The sequence below is a fragment of the Pecten maximus genome, chromosome 17, assembly GCF_902652985.1.
Source record: "Pecten maximus chromosome 17, xPecMax1.1, whole genome shotgun sequence".
Lineage (NCBI taxonomy): Eukaryota > Metazoa > Mollusca > Bivalvia > Pectinida > Pectinidae > Pecten > Pecten maximus.
Genome location: NC_047031.1, coordinates 32,992,366 through 33,013,457, shown reverse-complemented (window position 1 = coordinate 33,013,457; position 21,092 = coordinate 32,992,366). Strand labels below are relative to the sequence as shown.

At 36.5% G+C, this 21,092-nt stretch overlaps 1 protein-coding gene across 1 annotated transcript; it reads right to left on the bottom strand.

The window, feature by feature from the left end:
• Positions 1–1,107: 1,107 nt before the first annotated feature.
• On the bottom strand, positions 1,108–8,692 carry LOC117315633. The gene is made up of 4 exons (XM_033869915.1): positions 4,807–8,692; positions 4,216–4,311; positions 3,344–3,611; positions 1,108–2,758 (listed from the first exon to the last, which is right to left on the bottom strand). The coding sequence occupies exons 1-4, from the start codon at positions 8,545–8,547 to the stop codon at positions 2,115–2,117; spliced, it is 4,749 nt and encodes a 1,582-aa protein (XP_033725806.1). The 5' UTR covers positions 8,548–8,692; the 3' UTR covers positions 1,108–2,114.
• Positions 8,693–21,092: the final 12,400 nt, after the last annotated feature.

The window sequence follows — 21,092 nt, the reverse complement described above, 5'->3', positions numbered from 1 at the left end:
CACCACCTGTATACTGTATGTGTTAGTTAACATGAGCACCACTTGTATACTGTATGTGTTATAAAATGAGCACCACCTGTATACTGTGTTATAAAATGAGCACCACCTGTATACTGTATGTGTTATAAAATGAGCACCACCTGTATACTGTATGTGTTATAAAATGAACACCACCTGTGTGTATACTGTATGTGTTATAAAATAAGCACCACATGTATACTGTATGTGTTATAAAATGAACACCACCTGTATACTGTGTTATAAATGAGCACCACCTGTATACTGTATGTGTTATAAAATGAACACCACCTGTATACTGTATGTGTTATAAAATGAACACCACATGTATACTGTATGTGTTATAAAATGAACACCACCTGTATACTGTATGTGTTATAAAATGAACACCACCTGTATACTGTATGTGTTATAAAATTAACACCACCTGTATACTGTGTGTGTTATAAAATGAGCACCACCTGTATACTGTTTGTGTTATAAAATGAACACCACCTGTATACTGTATGTGTTATAAAATAAGCTCCACCTGTATACTGTATGTGTTATAAAATAAGCTCCACCTGTATACTGTATGTGTTATAAAATGAACACCACCTGTATACTGTGTGTTATAAAATGAGCACCACCTGTACATGTATGTGTTATAAAATGAGCACCACCTGTATACTGTATGTGTTATGAAATGAACACCACCTGTATACTATATATGTTATATATTTCCTCTGCGGTGCTAATTGAGCCAAATTCGTTTGAAGATATTACACCGCAGAGAGCGAAGGCGCTTTTCTTGTTTTGTAATGGATCATAAATAATCTTCCTGGAGTGTCAAGGAAGACTTCCATATTCTGAGGTGTGTCAGCCCGGAGAGTGGCGATTAGACATACCTGGGTAGTCCCTCAGCAAATTATCATCATTCTGAATGACTTTAAAATACTCTCATGGCAATGGATAACACAGATAAATTGTTTGTCGAGTGATACAAAAATGTATACAGGTGATATTATAATAAATAATGATAAAATGTGATGATGGTCAATTTATATTTGAACTTGCAAACATCACATAGTAAACACATAACCCAAGTCATCGATATCATTATATTTTAATGCTTTATATAATAAAGTAATACAATTTGAAAAGAAAAATGTAAAAAAAAAACAACCAAACTAGTAGAGTGAGAATACAATAACAGTTGAATGTTATAATTATATTAATTATGATAACACCCTGAATCTCTCCATCAGGACAGCGTTGCACATTATTAATTTTCATAACGATTCAAAATATTCCATATTATTCTAAAATCGTCTAACTTTTTTGTTATAGTTTGGCAAACATGTTTATACGAAGCTTCACTGTAGAACTAACACACAACATATACATATGTATATACAGAAAGTTTCTGGGTGGTCGGATGATACAGTGGCTATACACTCATTTGCTATGGCGACCGGAGTTAGATTTCGTGGTCGGATTTGAAGTGATATTGAGTCACTTTGCTTTCATGCTTTCCGAATTCACACGCAGACTTCCATAAAACCTCCGTGATAAACATTACAATATTAAATACTGATTCCCATTCAAGTCGATATATATATATACAGTACATACACACGTTCTATAAATGTCCGAATTATTGTGTACACATACACACCTATCAGAGCTAATACTTATTTGTACAGAATGCATGTGTCCGAACTAACAAAGTCATTATCATTACCTTCAAAAATACTCGTATCCGAATTAAGAAAGTTCTTATCTATACAAATACACGTGTCCAGGCTAACTAAGTTCTTGTACACGTGTCCGAACTAACAAAGCTCTAATATACACACATACTTACTTGGAAGTTTAATCAAAACCTTTTGTCTATTTCTAGCGTGGTTTGTTACAACATCGACTAAATGATCTGACAAGTAGCAGTACTCGTCAGATTTCTATCCTTAGCTAAAATATCTTATAAAGACCGATAAAGGGTTAATGTCCTAGTCTGAATCTCCTTCATATTCGTATAGTTGATATGGAAAAAGTAAAATGTTCTAAGTTTAATTGATGTTCTAACACAAAATGACGCATTCTCGTGTTGTCAAATCCTAGATAATCTGTCTCGGACTAGGGTTACAAGCCTGATAAGCGCCCCCACACGGCCAGTAATACTTGTCCGTCTTCACCTTCAGACAAATGAAACAGAATTTCGTCTGGCAAGAGTTCCGTGGACAAGTCATGTGTTTACAACTTTCCCCCTCATCGTATTCAATGATACAGTGACACACTGGGCATGCGCGAACGGAAGGGCAGTTCGGCACATCTACCAGAGTTCTCGTTCCGCAGTTCTTTAACAATGCTCTTATTTTTGGTAAACTTTCTTGACATTCAGGATTGTAGCAGTTTTCACCAATAGTGGTTCGGTTGCATCTGACACAGAACGAAAACGAGGCTCCACTTTTTTCGCAGTTGAAGCATTTGAACGCCGTTTTACAACTGCTGAAAATGGCCTCATTGCAAACTGGACAGAGATAAATATTGGCCTCTTTTTCTAAAACATTTGAAAATAATTTGCTACAAAACAGGTTATTTTCGTCATTAGAGAGACATGCTAGTTTACTTATAGACTTAAACTCCCATGTTTTTGAGCATTGTTCACCTGGCTTGTTTATATCCGGTATAGCTGGACACGTGACTTCGATCCCGCCATTTTGTATTTTTTTCCATGCGTATAGATATAGGTTTTCTGGAGCTGAAATGTAATTTAAAAAAATGTGATTTATAGCATGACATTTATTTCTGGTTATCAATCACCGCTGGTGTCTTAGTGGTCATCAGCGATAAATCAAGATAAACTGACAGTCTCAATGTTATTTATAGTACCGTAACAAATACCAGAGTTACTTCCCCTATTTTTATTCTGAACTACCAGATTTATTTCCCCTATTTTTATTCTGACCTACCAGATTTATTTCCTCTATTTTTATTCTGAACCACCATATTTACCCTTCCCTAGTTTCACTTTGCCAGTACCGTTGAATATATCAAAGAGTCAATAAGGATCAAAAATGATTTTACGAAATCATAACAATTTGAATTAATCAAACAAGTAGAGTGCTCTGATATGTTCCAAGCTTAGAATTACAAAATGAGTCAAATCTCCATTTCATTAAAAAAATCCGCTTATTCACGATATGATTCCATACTTAGAGCATCAGTGTGACGTCATCTATTTCTGATAATAATACTCTTTCAGGTCATACGGTACTTCTGACACGGTAAAACAGACCTGTTACAATGTAAAGGTATGTGATACGGAAGTGACGTAATAACTTACAGACAGCATGGCCACATGGCATCGCTACACACGTGTCGTCTGAAAACGGGTCTGTGTCGTCAGGCCTTGATGTCTGGTGGAACGGATGTGGGTCTCTGGAGGACGGTCTCCGGATGACGTAAAGTGATTTTAACCCAGGGTAATCTGAGAGGGACTTCCCTTTGTCTAGCATGATGCAACGATTCTTGATCCAAAGGTCAAGGTCACCGTATCCGAATCTTCCTATTTTGTTTCTTACATGCGCAATGCAGTCGGAAACAGACCATGCCTGAAGAATGCGGTATTTACATGTAAATTGATGCAGGCTGACAGTATGAGCTAATGTCCAAGGATTGACAGTTAAATCGCAACACTAAGACATATAATACCTTGTGTTATAGGGGAAGTGAAGAGTGAGAGACGGAGACTACACACACAACCTATAGCATTTCCCCAGCTGCATTGTAGGTAAACATCTAAATTATATTGTAAACGCTCACCTGACACGTATTGTCCTTAACAGAGGAACATATATATATATATATTCTGTCAGGTGGTTACACGTGACTTCCAAATCTGAAGTGACTGTTAATCAATATAAAGAATTTAATCTTGCTTGTAACTAGCATTCCCATTGGCTTCAACATGTATGTCATCAGCCAATAACGTAAACAATGACGTCACAGTTTTTAACGTCGTATTTGACTGGCTGATGTAGCAACGTAATAATTTCTAAGAGAAAATAGTTCGACAATAAAAAATGAATTTTCACAGGGATAGTGTATTGTGAATTGTATTGTACGTATTAACTTGAATTTATGTTTATATTATATAATTTTAACACATAAAATGGAATGTATTTTAAACAAATCGTGAAAGGAATTAAATCTTACCTTCGGAACGGTAGTAAAGAAGTTGTCCTCTCCGAACTTCCAAACCCCAATACTGTTTTTTGGAACAAGCATCATCGTCGCCTGGGTCGGTTCCCGCTTCATTAATAAAGTAAGTATAACGTTATTGCTTATCTACACCTATTATACCAATCAAATTTCAGTAATATGACGCGTGACTTTATTAAGATGATGTTTAAAAACCTATGACATACTGCAGTGGCAAAAATATACATAAATTGTTGTACGACGATGTATTGTACACAACAAACTAAAGTTAAATTGTTTTTTTTTCGAATTCAGATGTGGGACGCAGTTCTATTCGGCATATACTGCATTACTTGTTAAATTTGTATCCAAAGGGGATACTTACTACTTATCTTGTATATACATGTATATTGTTAAGTTTTCACCCAATGTGTGACACATCTGGCCTGTTACACCATCAATTCGACACGACATTAATTAAGTAATTAAAATTAAAAACAGTTCATTACTCCACGATCTTATATCAAACAAAGGATTTTTTTTTTTAATTTGAGATGTTATTACTTTGATCTTATAGCAGAAATTCTGCCAGCTATCAATATTTACCTGATATGACAAAGCTTTTACGTCAGTGGTCCGATACCTTCGACTAGTGACCTGGGAATCTGAATCCGAACAAATTCGTCTTGTAGCTTTCTTATAATTATTTCGAGGCATGGATCCTGTGCTTTTCATCGACATATTGCTGAATGTTTGTGTATCACGACTCTCCGAAAGTTGAGGCATGTAGGGGTTAAACATTTTAGATACAGATGTCCTTGACTTGTCCTGCATTGTCATAGATCTCTGCAATCCTTTCGTTGCAGGCGTTCGTTTAACAGCAAGTGGCTCACAAGATGTTGTACTTGATTCTAAGTCAGACGTAGTAATCCTCGGTCGTTCATTCTGTGTAAGGAAAGATCTACGCGATGATTCATACGCACGTGGCGATGCTTCCTCCACAAGACTTTGACCAATGGCAAGGTACCCTCTAGATTTGGCGGTTGATTCTATGTCACTTGGGTTCCTTTTCGCAGGTTCACTTTTCATTTGACCTAGTGCTCGCGCTGATACATATTTACGTGGCGATGTTTTCTCATTAACTGGTTGGCCAACGGTCTTGTACCTTCTAGATGAGGCGATCATTTCTCGTTCAGATAAGATCAACTTCTCAGATCTATTCTGTGTTAGCCTACTCGATGATGTGTATGTACGTGGTAATATCTCCTCTACAACAGGTTTGTCCACGGGAATGGACTGTCTAGATGTTATGAGTGACTGAAAGGTTGGTTTGTTCTCCTTACGATCATGTCTACGCGTGCATACATGTGTAGGTCCTGTCTCTACATCTGGTTGGTCAGAGTATGAATAGCTGACGAAATGGTCAACAAGTTCAGTTTGTTTGGGGAGTGCCTGTAGTGAAGACGGAGGAGTAGCTCCCTCTGATATGTATGTTTGTTTCCGTGGTTCAGAGAGCTTTAAATATGTCCTTTCTGAATATTTATTGGGTACAACATCATTATCTGTGTCAGATGACTTTGGTTGCTGTAAACAAATCTCCTTTTTCTCTTTTTGTATGGGGCATACGTCCAATTGGTCAGTGTCGGCAGTACTGTTGTCACATCGTCTCTGCGGATGTGGTGATGTCGTTGGTTTGACTATTTTTTCTGGTGTACCTTCTGAAATACCAGGGTAAAAACGTCTGTTCGCTACTTGGGCTGAACATGAATTTACCTTTCTTTTATCGTCTGAATTATTGTCATACAGACGTATATCGCAAGTCATGTCTGATCGTGGACGGAAACCAAGTGATTCTTTTAAAGGAGATTGCCAGGAATACAATGTAGACCGCGGTTCTCGAACTGACTTGGATCTACGAAGGGTAGTTGTCTGTCGACACCTTTCCCAAACTGATTCCTTTTCATTTTCGGCATTGTTCGTCATCTTTTCCTGGTCAAGGACACTTGGAGGACTTAACATTTGAATGCTTTTTAGTGCAACTTCATCCTGGTCGTCCTCCTTGTTTGAGATTTGAATTTGCGAATTTTCAATATTTTCCTGCGTACTAAATGTAGGTCCTGTCTCTATTGCTGGTTGGTCAGAATATGAATAGCTGACGAAATGGTCAACAAGTTCAGTTTGTTTGGGGAGTGCCGGTAGTGAAGACGGAGGAGTAGCTTCCTCGGATATGTATGTTTGCTTCTGTGGTTCAGAGAGCTTTAAATATGTCCTTTCTGAATATTTATTGGGTACAACATCATTATCTGTATCAGATGACTTTGGGTGTTGTAAACAAATCTCCCATTTCTCTTCTTGTATGGGGCATACGTCCAATTGGTCAGTGTCGCCAGTACTGTTGTCACATCGTCTCTGCGGATGTGGTGATGTCGTTGGTTTGACTATTTTTTCTGGTGTACCTTCTGAAATACCAGGGTAAAAACGTCTGTTCGCTACTTGGGCTGAACATGAATTTACCATTATTTTATCGTCTGAATTATTGTCATACAGACGTATATCGCAAGTCATGTCTGATCGTGGACGGAAACCAATTGATTCCTTCAAAGGAGATTGACAGGAATACAATGTAGACCGTGGTTCTCGAACTGACTTGGATCTACGAAGGGTAGTTGTCTGTCGACACCTTTCCCGAACTGATTCCTTTTCATTTTCGGCATTGTTCGTCATCTTTTCCTGGTCAAGGACACTTGTAGGACTTAACATTTGAATGCTTTTGAGTGCAACTTCATCCTGGTAGTCCTCCTTGTTTGAGATTTGAATTTGCAAATTTTCAATATTTTCCTGCGTACTAAATGGGTGTGGTCCTCTATCAAGGCCCGGTGAGGAAGCGTCTTCCCCTACTTTCTCTTGTTGAGCTGTAGTCTCCATTATCACGCGTCTTTCGTGAAAACTTCCCTGACTTAACTCCAGACTAACAGATTGTGTATTCTCATTATGTTTGTTCTCATTTTTCGTGATTTGAATTCGCGAAATTTTAATTTTGTCCTGCATACTAAGTGGATACGGTTTTCCATCGTCTGAAGATAAACCGTCTTCCTCAGCTTCCTTGTGTTGATCCGTAATCTTTTCCATGTATTGATCCGTAATCTGTTCCTTGTACTGATCCGTAATTTTTTCCTTGTATTGATCCGTAATCTTTTCCCTGTGTTGATCCGTAATATTTTCACTATGTTGATCCGTATTCTTTTCCCTCTGTTGATCCGTAGTCTTTTCCTTATGTTGATCCGTAATATTTTCCCTTTGTCGATCCGTAATATTTTCCCAATGTTGATCCGTAATATTTTCCCTATGTTGATCCGTTATATTTTCCCAATGTTGATCCGTAATATTTTCCCTTTGTTGATCCGTAGTCTTTTCCCAATGTTGATCCGTAATCTTTTCCTTGTATTGGTCCGTAATAATTTCCCTATGTTGATCCGTAATATTTTCCCAATGTTGATCCGACATTTTTTCCCAATATTGATCCGTTATATTTTCCCAATGTTGATCCGTAATATTTTCCCAATGTTGATCCGTAATATTTTCCCTTTGTTGATCCGTAATATTTTCCCAATGTTGATCCGCAATATTTTCCCTATGTTGATCCGTATTCTTTTCCCAATGTTGATCCGTAATATTTTCCCTATGTTGATCCGTAGTATTTTCCTTGTATTGATCCGTAGTCTTTTCCCTATGTTGATCCGTAATAATTTCCCTATGTTGATCCGTAATATTTTCCCTTTGTTGATCCGTAGTATTTTCCCAATATTGATCCGTAATCTTTTTCCTATGTTGATCCGTAGTATTTTCCCAATGTTGATCCGTAATCTTTTCCTTGTATTGATCCGTAATCTTTTCCCTATGTCGATCCGTAATTTGTTCCTTGTGTTGATCCGTTATCTTTTCCTTGTGTTGATCCGTAATCTTTTCCTTGTGTTGATCCGTAATCTTTTCCCGATGTTGATCCGTAGTTTGCCGTTTTACCTGATATTCCTTTATCTGGAAACTTTCATTTAAATCCCTTTGACTTAATACCTCAGTGTTTTGTGATGTTCTTTCATCAGGTTCTTTCTCCTTGGGTGAAGATGTTGTCATGGGATTGTCATTGGTTTCCCGCAGACGATTGCATTGTGATTTTGTATCGGTTGCTATTTCATAGCCTGGAGAGCCCGGTTTTCTCAAGCGAGAAGACAATGTCGAGCTTGTTGTCTGAGATTTACGAATTGTCGATGATCTGCCGAAAGTACTGCTGATAGGTGGGGATGCGTCATCTCTGCCTGTTGCTCCCCTATCTGTCTGTGTATTTCCCATGTTACAGTTTATTTACTATTATAGATTGAAGCCGACTACGTTCTGGAGATCAGTCTTTTGAACCTTTAAGGTAACGTTTAGTATTAAAACGCTTTAAAATGTACAGCATTCGAAGTATTTTTCCCGAGTAATTCTCTATTCCAAACAGTGATCATACCTGTGAATGAAGAGACTAATGTACATGTTTTACCTACACTAGTGTTAACATGATCGTTTATTGTTAGGAAGGCATACAGGCTAGGTGTCCGCTGTTTCGGCTTCTCATACAGGGCATTATGCTTAAGATAACTGTCTTTAAATGCGGTTATCAGGTTCAATACAAAAGTTTGAATTTCTATGCTTTTTATAATATATTTAGTACTGACAAAAGAGAAGACTATTTGATAAAAAAATCGTTTATACAGACCATTTTATGTATGAATACTTAACATATGCTTTCAAGCAAAATAAATGTCGTGATAGTATGATTAATGAATACTAGACTGGAATTTAATTTAACATCACACTTCTTGGCTGGTTTACCAATTTAACTCGTCAATGCATATTTAAAAAGAAAAAAAAAATATCAAAATATCGAATTGCTAATGGACTCCTACTTTCACTATCGTTTCACAATACTCAACCTAAAATACATACAAAACGACACCTTGAACGGGTACAGCTTATATTTGACTTAAAAATCAGTAACATACCTTCCCACATAAGCAGTAAACCTTCATATATTGGTAACATACCTTCACATGTCAGTAACATACCTCTATTTACCAGTAACATACCTTTATATACCAGTAACATACCTTTATATACCAGTAACATACCTTTATATACCAGTAACATACCTTTATATACCAGTAACATACCTTTATATACCAGTAACATACCTTTATATACCCAGTAACATACCTTTATATACCAGTAACATACCTTTATATACCAGTAACATACCTTTATATACCAGTAACATACCTTTATATACCAGTAACATACCTTTATATACCAGTAACATACCTTTATATACCAGTAACATACCTTTATATACCAGTAACATACCTTTATATACCAGTAACATACCTTTATATACCAGTAACATACCTTTATATACCAGTAACATACCTTTATATACCAGTAACATACCTTTATATACCAGTAACATACCTTTATATACCAGTAACATACCTTTATACACCAGTAACATACCTTTATATACCAGTAACATACCTTTATATACCAGTAACATACCTTTATATACCAGTAACATACCTTTATATACCAGTAACATACCTTTATACACCAGTAACATACCTATATATACCAGTAACATACCTTTATATACCAGTAACATACCTTTATATACCAGTAACATACCTTTATATACCAGTAACATACCTTTATGTACCAGTAACATACCTTTATACACCAGTAACATACCTTTATATACCAGTAACATACCTTTATACACCAGTAACATACCTATATATACCAGTAACATACCTTTATACACCAGTAACATACCTATATATACCAGTAACATACCTTTATACACCAGTAACATACCTTTATACACCAGTAACATACCTTTATATACCAGTAACATACCTTTATATACCAGTAACATACCTTTATACACCAGTAACATACCTTTATATACCAGTAACATACCTTTATACACCAGTAATTTACCTTTATATACCAGTAATGTACCTTTATATACCAGTAACATACCTTTATATACCAGTAACATACCTTTATACACCAGTAACATACCTTTATATACCAGTAACATACCTTTATATACCAGTAACATACCTTTATACACCAGTAACATACCTTTATATACCAGTAACATACCTTTATACACCAGTAATTTACCTTTATATACCAGTAACACACCTTTATATACCAGTAACATACCTTTATATACCAGTAACATACCTTTATATACCAGTAACATACCTTTATATACCAGTAACATACCTTTATATACCAGTAACATACCTTTATATACCAGTAACATACCTTTATACACCAGTAACATACCTTTATACACCAGTAACATACCTTTATATACCCGTAACGTACCTTTGTATACCAGTAACATACCTTTATATATCAGTAACATACCTTTATATACCAGTAACATACCTTTATATACCAGTAACATACCTTTATATACCAGTAACATACCTTTATATACCAGTAACATACCTGTATACACCAGTAACATACCTTTATATACCAGTAACATACCTATATATACCAGTAACATACCTTTATATACCAGTAACATACCTTTATATACCAGTAACATACCTGTATACACCAGTAACATACCTTTATATACCAGTAAACATACCTTTATATACCAGTAACATACCTTTATATACCAGTAACATACCTTTATATACCAGTAACATACCTTTATATACCAGTAACATACCTTTATATACCAGTAACATACCTTTATATACCAGTAACATACCTTTATACACCAGTAACATACCTTTATACACCAGTAACATACCTTTATATACCAGTAACATACCTTTATATACCAGTAACATACCTTTATACATCAGTAACATACCTTTATATACCAGTAACATACCTTTATATACCAGTAACATACCTTTATATACCAGTAACATACCTTTATACACCAGTAACATACCTTTATATACCAGTAACATACCTTTATATACCAGTAACATACCTTTATATACCAGTAACATACGTTCACATGTCAGTGACTGTCACTATAGATGGGACGAAATCCACCTACACTCCTCACTAACATTCCAGTTTGACTCTTGCATTTCTTTAAACTGATATGAGAGTATTGATAGGTGCCATTACTTACACTTGTATTATCATTTAAATGTAAATATTTATATAGTTTTTAGAAAGTACATATAGTAACCTTCTACCTCTTGATTTATAACTCAAAATCATAAGAAAATTGACCTATTGTTTATATCTGTGGTACCCCTGTAAGTTGTTTAAGTCTGATCCAAACAAAAATTAGTACTCAAGATTGATAACCCATTCCTACAACACATTAGTGCATATTCAAGCAAATCTGGGATGACTGACGAATACTGATAACAATGGTTATATCTGTTTAAAACGGATTTCATTTCAAAGTGTTCAGACACTTACCACAGAGGAAATGGTGCTGTATCCGTTCACACACTTACCACAGAGGAAATGGTGCTGTATCCGTTCAGACATTTACCACAGAGGAAATGATGCTGTATCCGTTCAGACACTTACCACAAAGGAAATGGTGCTGTATCCGTTCAGACACTTACCACAGAGGAAATGATGCTGTATCCGTTCAGACATTTACCACAGAGGAAATGATGCTGTATCCGTTCAGACACTTATCACAAAGGAAATGGTGCTGTATCCGTTCAGACACTTACCACAGAGGAAATGATGCTGTATCCGTTCAGACACTTACCACAAAGGAAATGGTGCTGTATCCGTTCAGACACTTACCACAGAGGAAACTATGCTGTATCCGTTCAGACACTTACCACAGAGGAAATGATGCTGTATCCGTTCAGACACTTACCACAGAGGAAATGGTGCTGTATCCGTTCACACACTTACCACAGAGGAAATGGTGCTGTATCCGTTCACACACTTACCACAGAGGAAATGGTGCTGTATCCGTTCACACACTTACGACAGAGGAAATGATGCTGTATCCGTTCAGACATTTACCACAGAGGAAATGGTGCTGTATCCGTTCACACACTTACCACAGAGGAAATGGTGCTGTATCCGTTCACACACTTTCCACAGAGGAAATGATGCTGTATCCGTTTAGACACTTACCACAGAGGAAATGATGCTGTATCCGTTCACACACTTACCACAGAGGAAATGATGCTGTATTCGTTCAGACACTTACCACAGAGGAAATGGTGCTGTATCCGTTCACACACTTACCACAGAGGAAATGATGCTGTATCCGTTCAGACTCTTACCACAAAGGAAATGGTGCTGTATCCGTTCAGACACTTACCACAAAGGAAATGGTGCTGTATCCGTTCACACTTACCACAAAGGAAATGGTGCTGTATCCGTTCACACACTTACCACGGAGGAAATGGTGCTGTATCCGTTCAGACACTTACCACAAAGGAAATGGTGCTGTATCTGTTCACACACTTACCACAGAGGAAATGATGCTGTATCCGTTCACACACTTACCACAGAGGAAATGGTGCCGTATCCGTTCACCGGTTACCACAGAGGAAATGATGCTGTATCCGTTCAGACACTTACCACAGAGGAAATGGTGCTGTATCTGTTCACACACTTACCACAGAGGAAATGATGCTGTATCCGTTCACACACTTACCACAGAGGAAATGGTGCCGTATCCGTTCACCGGTTACCACAGAGGAAATGATGCTGTATCCGTTCAGACACTTACCACAGAGGAAATGGTGCTGTATCTGTTCACACACTTACCACAGAGGAAATGATGCTGTATCTGTTCACACACTTACCACAGAGGAAATGATGCTGTATCCGTTCAGACACTTACCACAGAGGAAACAATGCTGTATCCGTTCACACACTTACCACAGAGGAAATGGTGCTGTATCCGTTCACACACTTACCACAGAGGAAACTATGCTGTATCCGTTCACACACTTACCACAGAGGAAATGGTGCTGTATCCGTTCACACACTTACGACAGAGGAAATTATGCTGTATCCTTTCCCGTCGTCGAGACATTAATATGGACACTACATCTCGTGATGTTGGGGATTACCATAACGGCCGCTTTCACTTTCGTTTCACTAAAACCTATCACCATTTATTACCGGAGTTCTATTTATAAACACCTTCAAGAAATCCGTATTTAGTTTCGGTTTCGCTATAGACAACGTAGCACAAAGGAGACAGCACTTCACAATATATCTGTAACTCAGTAGACGCCAGGAGGCTATATACAACACAGGAATACGTTTAACTGCTACAGATAATACTTAAAACAATACGTATTTTGCGAGTTTCTCAATTTGCTTTAAATAATCATAAAACAAAAATAAGTTAATAACAAAAGATATTTTATTTGATCTTGAGTCAACGAGTGCCTGCAAAGTTCATAAATACACGTGTCAGACCTACATGTTACACAGTTCTGATCTTCACACATACACGTGTCAGACCTACATGTTACACAGTTCTGATGTACACACATACACGTGTCAGACCTACATGTTACACAGTTCTGATCTTCACACATACACGTGTCAGAACGTAATGTTACAAAGTTCTGATGTACACACATACACGTGTCAGAACGTAATGTTACAAAGTTCTGATGTACACACATACACGTGTCAGAACGTAATGTTACAAAGTTCTGATGTACACACATACACGTGTCAGAACGTGATGTTACAAAGTTCTGATCTATAAACATACACGTGTCCGGACTAATGAAGTTCTTATGAATACAAATAATGTTAAAGTTATTTTAATTGCGAAACAAGTGATAATTATATCAATCACACTTATTGGCCCGGTCAGAAGTGCCTATGCCTCTAGACCGCCCTTTACAAACCAATAAACATAATCATATAACTTATTGATGGTAATACACATGTTGGTACATACACCGTTTTTAACTACACACATACACGTGTCCGGACTAACAAAAGTTCAACACACATACACGTGTATAATCAAAACATACTCTCATGTACCGCCTCGTTAGATTCGACATCGCTTAGATAGTATAAACAGTGTAAATAATGGTCGTATTTCTCTCATCCAAGCTGATATACAGTTGAGTGTAGACTAAAGGTTACACAAAGTGCACTCCGAGTGCACTCCGTTTGGACTTGGAGTGCACTCGGTTTGGACTCCAGGTAAACTTGGAGTGCACTCCGAGTGCACTCCAAGTTTACCTGGGGTCCTATCAGGCTCCAATCCTACCTGGTTCCACATGTATTACATGTACCTGTAACCTGTATACATAATGTTTATAGATAGATGTATACTCTTATACATTTAGACTCCTTAAACATGTAACAATAAGATATGTGTTACTGTTTTATCTTTGTATACATGTATATCATCTTATCATTTTGTTGGTTCATTTTTAGTTGGTTAACTAACAGCATATAATATAATTGATTTTTTTCTATTAGTAAACCCTATATAAAATTAATAGACTTCGTTGAAAAATGTATGATAGCATTCCTTTGATTTGAAGAGTTTTAACAAGCCACGTAAATGAATAGAAATTGGTAATAAACAAAAATGTATTTGGCAAGTTGTTTGTGGTCTCTCAAAATGTAGAGTTTGATTGTGTACTGAAAACATCATGTACTCGAAGTACTACTGGTTTTAATATTTCAAATTCTTTATTTCCAACAGTTTATATTTATCTTAACATACAATACAAAAGAGAGCTGTTTTTTTATCACCTTGATAGCATATTCCGGATCCAGTGTCTAATTTTGATTTACAGTTTAACATCAGACCGACTTACATTTCTATTTGGTAAACCTTTTTTTTTTTTTTGTTATACCTGCCTCATGAAATCCTGGTCATACATGGAGTTCTTTTAACAGTTATATAAGATACAATCTCCCCCCAAGTTGTTTGTGGTCTCTCAAAATGTAGAGTCTGAATGTGTACTGGAACTTTCTTGTATTCAAAGTACTAGTACTACTGTTTTTAATATTTCAAATACCTTACCTCCAACAGTTTATATTTATCTTAACATACAATACAAAAGAAGGTTGTTGCTTTTTTATCACCTTGATTGCATTTTCCGGATCAAATGTCGAATATTGATTTACAGTTTAACATCACTTAAAAAAATTCCATTTGGTAAACCAACTTTTTTTTTATTAAATCCTGGTCATACATGGAGTTCTTTTAACAGTTTATATTGTTATATAAGATACAATCTCTCTCTCCCCCCCCCCCCCCCCCCCCCCCCCCCAAACTTCTTCCAGACTTTACCTGTATATCAAGCGTGATTACAGGGGTGTGGAGAAAAGACAGACTTACACTGACCCCAATAATGACCCCTTCCTCCAAGTATACCTCGTTAGGTGTGAAGATCTGGACAGGTGTACACACGGTCACGGTCATCTAACTAGATAAAGACCCCCTTAATTGTTAGATGGAAACTGGTCATCACACCTTAACTTTACCTAGCCCCAGTTTCCTCTGGCCCGACATCATGTCTGGTATGGTGTCAGGGCTAGAGGAAACTCAGGCTGACTTATACCAAGGTCATATAGAATATAGGTACAGACTTGTGACTTTCTATATCTGACACTTTTGAAATGATATGACTGTCCATTCCTATTACAGTATTATTACAACAGTTATAAGTCATTATTATACAAAAATATTTGAAAAAAAAAAGATATTTTATTTCAAACTGGTACTATTACTTTATGTCTTTGATATTATAATGGAAGTATGTACAACTGTATAGAGTATAAGAAGTCAATATGTAAATGAACATAGATTAATCTAATTTTCATGTTTGAGTTAGGTAAATTCTTATCAAACATTCCATACACCAACTGCAGCTGGCCTTATGTATTTTTTTTAAGTTTGAACATTTAACTTGAACAACCATTGTACATTCATGACCTGTATCTGTTACATAAAATGTTTGGCAGGTCATTTCAATTCAAAATGTATGAGTGACACATATTATGATAGATATTGACTGAATGGGAATAGAAAACGACGCAGTTCCAACAGGTCAGTTTTACAGGTAAATGGTACATAGGTTGCTGTGTCCAACCGCCCTGAGGCAAATTGTACCCCAGGCTCTATCATCTTATTTCCTGAACGAGAACAATGTGAACTAATTACAGGTTACACATTGCAGTGAAAATGGCGTAGTTGTCACATTTGTGAAATTACTCAGAATGAAAGAGGAAACAAGGTTCCGTATACCATCATTTACTGTTAAAGTGAATGTTGCTGCGAGGAACATATCGATGGTACTAGACCCAAACTTTTGGCCAGACGGAGTAACTTGTCGCGAATGGATCTCCCGTGGAGTAAATGAACACAGGAGTCTTCTCCAATGATTCTTGATGCAAAACCAACGTTTAAATTTGTCATCATACTTACACTGCTTCCGATCATGATTAATTTTTGTACATGGAATGCAAGAGGTGTGATGTATGGGACATCATTTTTAACGAAACATTTAAACAACACAGATATATGCGTCGTATGTGAACATTGGCTAAACAAGACAACTTTTGGGTTCTTGGAAAACATCGATGAAACATTTCATGCCACTGGAACTATAAACCAGAATAATGTATCACTACGGGGGTCTGGAGGTGTAGCGATCTTGTCGCGAAAGTCAATGTTCAGTACAATACGTCAACTAGACACTGATAACATTGATAACATTACAGCGGTTTGCTTAAGTAACCAAAACATAGAACGGATATTTGTGATCGGTGCGCTGCTGCCTTCCAGCAACAAAACAGATAAGCAGTATTGTAATAGTGTATATGAGTTATTTGCTCTATATGATCAATGTTGCGAGCAAGGGACAACGTTCGTGTGCGGCGATCTCAATGCAGACACTTCATCTAACAGCTATAGATCAGGAATTTTATTAGAACACTTGGCTGAAAGAAACCTGGTCAATGTCGCGAGTCTTCCGATACGGACTGGTCCAACATATACATGGTCAAACAAGTGTCGTTCATCAAAGACGTTGATAGATTTTATCGCTGTGCCGGCATATCTAGAAAGATTAATTACATCGTGCAAAATAGACAGTGCATGTTCATATGAAATTTCTGACCATCTCCCGATACTTGCATCGATAGACGAATCTGCATTTCCCAAAAATAAAAAAAAGAATATACGTGGATTTCCCAAGTGGAATAAAGCATCCTACTTTGAACTTAGTTTGTATTCAAGTCAACTTGAAGAATCGTTAAAAAACTTACATTTAGAGGGCCCTTCACCTAAATGTAGTCCGTCATCGCTAGAAAAACTTCTTGAAAATGTGATAAATGTTATGAAGACGGCATCTGAAGACAATATCCCAAGTGGAACGTTTAAAACATATTTAAATCCATACTGGAAAAGACATGAACTGAACCTTTACCATTTTGATATGAGACAAGCCAGGCGCTCTTGGATAGCAAATGGGAAACCGAGGGCGGAATCCGACATGATGTCGTATCGCATATATAAAGATACGAAACGAGAGTTTAGGAAACAAAATCGTTATGCGAAAAAGAAATGGAAAACTGACAAAAAGAACGAGTTGCTTAAATCTGCCGAAATCCATAAACCTCTTATCTACAAAGGTACTGTGGCTACAGATGATAAATCCAAATGTGACCTATGGGCTCAGTACTATGGTGATTTATTATCTCCAGATGAAAAGGATCTATTTGACACACAATTTAAAGTTGAGGTTGATGAATCTGTTCAAAAACTTATACATATGTCATCTTCCTCCCGTTCGGAAAACGCCCTCGAAGGAGAAATATCTGAAAAGGAGCTCCAATCTCAAATAAGAAAGTTAAAAACTGGGAAATCACCAGGAATTGATGAAATATGCAATGAACATTTGAAATATGGCGGGAACACTTTGGTCAAATCGTTGTGCATCATTTTCAATCGTATTATATCGACAACACATGTGCCACACACATTTAAGGAAGGGATAGTGATACCAATGTTCAAAGGTAAAGATAAAAACCCTTCGGATCCAGCAAGTTTTCGCGGGATTACACTGACTTCTTCCATAGGAAAATTATTTGAAAAAATATTATTAGAAAGGATGGAGAATTGGATTACACAAGAGAATGTAGATTTTCCACACGCTTTACAGTTTGGTTTTAGGAAAGACATGGGTTCAATCCCAGCTATATTTACACTTAAAGAAATAATATCGTTTTTCACTGAAAGGCAATCATCGCTATACGTAGCTTTTCTAGATAATGAAAAAGCCTTCGACAGGATATGGCTGAATGGGCTTTTTTATAAGCTGTACGAGCTCGGTATACGCGGTCAACTTTGGAAAGTCATCTACAACTCTTATATGGATACAAAAGTATGCGTCCGAATTAAGGGAGAACTAAGTAACTATGTACAGGTGACGCGCGGGGTCGGCCAAGGAAAAGTTCTCAGCGCGTGTATGTTTAAATTGTATATTGATGGATTGCTAAATACCCTAGTTGAAGCAAACTGTGGCATAAATCTAATGGACAGACATATTCCCGGTATTCTTCTTGCGGACGACACTTGTCTGATATCATCTACTAAAAGTGGCCTACAAACTCTAATAGACGCGTCAAGGATATATGCCTTCAAATGGCAATTAAAATATAACGCCAACAAAAGTGCTATTGTTGCTTTTAATAGTAGAAACCAATCTGGAAAACATGAATTCTATATGGGGGAAAATAAAATAGTGTCAAATGACAGTGTAGTATATGCAGGAACAATTATCGCAAATAAAAATATGGTAAATAAAGCCATTGACAGAGCTTGTCGGAAGCTTCAGAGATCGTTTCACTCTCTTCGAGATGTAGGTCTCCGGTTTGGAGAAATTACTCCTATAGCGTCATCTGTTATATGGAAACGCGTCATAGTACCTACCGGAATTTATGCGTGTGAAATATGGGGAAAAGTGCCGGGGAGGAGTTTAGACAAACTCGAGGTAACGCAAAGAAATAGCTGCAGAATCCTGCAGGGGTTTGATAGAAATTCACCCTCAGATAGTACCATCGAAACTCTCGGGATTTGTCGTCTCTCATACTACATCGATAAGTATAGACTATTGTTTTTTGGAAGACTGTGCTTGACTCAACTAACAAAAATACACAAACATTTATTTAATTTTAACATAGGAATATACCTCATGTTCGGATTATCAGAATGTACCGATATTTTTCGGACATTAATCTCCACTATCTACGAATATGGTCTTGAAGACTTCTTGGATAGTTTCATAAGATACGGATGTTTCCCTACAAAAACCGCCTGGAAATATACAGTAAATAAAGCGATTTTAGAGACGTCTGAGCTTAAATGGAAAGAACGCGTAGCAAGACGATCAGAACTGACGCGATTCAGAAATATTCACCAACGTATCGCTCCACACAGACTGTGGTTCTTGTGCCTCGATATAAGCAACATGTGTCGGGAATTTGGATTCCTCGTCAAACTTGGAAGTATACCTTTAACAAACTGTATTTGTGACTCGTGTAAACAAAATGTCGACGACATTGTTAAACATTTATTAATAGACTGCCGTGTATATTTTGAGGAAAGAGACATCCTACAAACTTCTATAGTGAATGTACTTCCGGTTATTCAGAGTGTCAGTATTTTAAATGATGATGAAAAACTTGTAAATTTTCTTCTTGGAGGAGATAATGATACGCTTGATATCAGTCCTGAGAATTGGAAACTGTTGATGATCGAGTCCGCAAAGACATTCTTTCTAATGAAATCAGCTCTTGTACATTAGCTATCCCGCCTGTAGTGTTCTATCACAAGATTGACGAACTGTGTTAAACAATAATCAGCTCATATGACTTCGACGAATTTCAGTCCATGTACTGAGTTTCAATATTAATTTAATACATACATAATATCAAATTAATGTCTATTTAATCAATGTACATACGTTCTCATTTTCATATTTTCAATATTGTCGAATTGATCTTCACACGTTGGAGGAAATAAAGATATTCAATTCAATTCAATTCAATTCATGTATTTCGTTTATACATGTAATTTTGGTCTGATTAAGGCCTCTCAGATGGAGATCTACAATCCTTTCCTTCAAGTCAGGAGATAATCTTACTGTTCTGTCAATTGGCCTGAGGTTATAACACAGCCTGCGTTGCACAGCTTCATCATTTGTTTGAAGCCATAGAGTGACATAATTGACATACAGGTAGGTATTTCTGTGAACCCAGGACAGTACCTGTAGCTGGCTTCTAAAACTCACCTGGCACAGTTCTCAGGTGTGTCAGGCCAGAGTCAGTCATGCATGACCAATAATAATAGCAATTAAACAGATACTGTCATTCATGAAGGGTAGTCCAGAACTACATACCTGTGTGTACATTATGTCAGAACATTAATTTAACCAGGTAATGCTCGTAAATATGTACAGTTGTAAATGTATATTTTTCTAATGATGCATTTAAATATATATCCTATATAAACTAAAATAATTATGTTTATTTTATAATTACTTGCCTGAACTGAGTACATATATGTAGAAAATGTTTTATTAAAAAAACACATAATTCATTAAATACTGTAAACTTCCTTTACAGTCATGATATATGTACAGTTACTGTAATAAATATTCTAATTGAAATAATTTCTAATTCTTTAATTAAATGAAATACGATTTGCTTACTTCTTAATAAAATATGAAATAATGAGTAATTAACTTTCATAGAAACCTGATTATAGCATAAATTGTATAACTGTTTTTATGGATCTAAATAAATAAAAATTTAACATGTAGGCATTATTA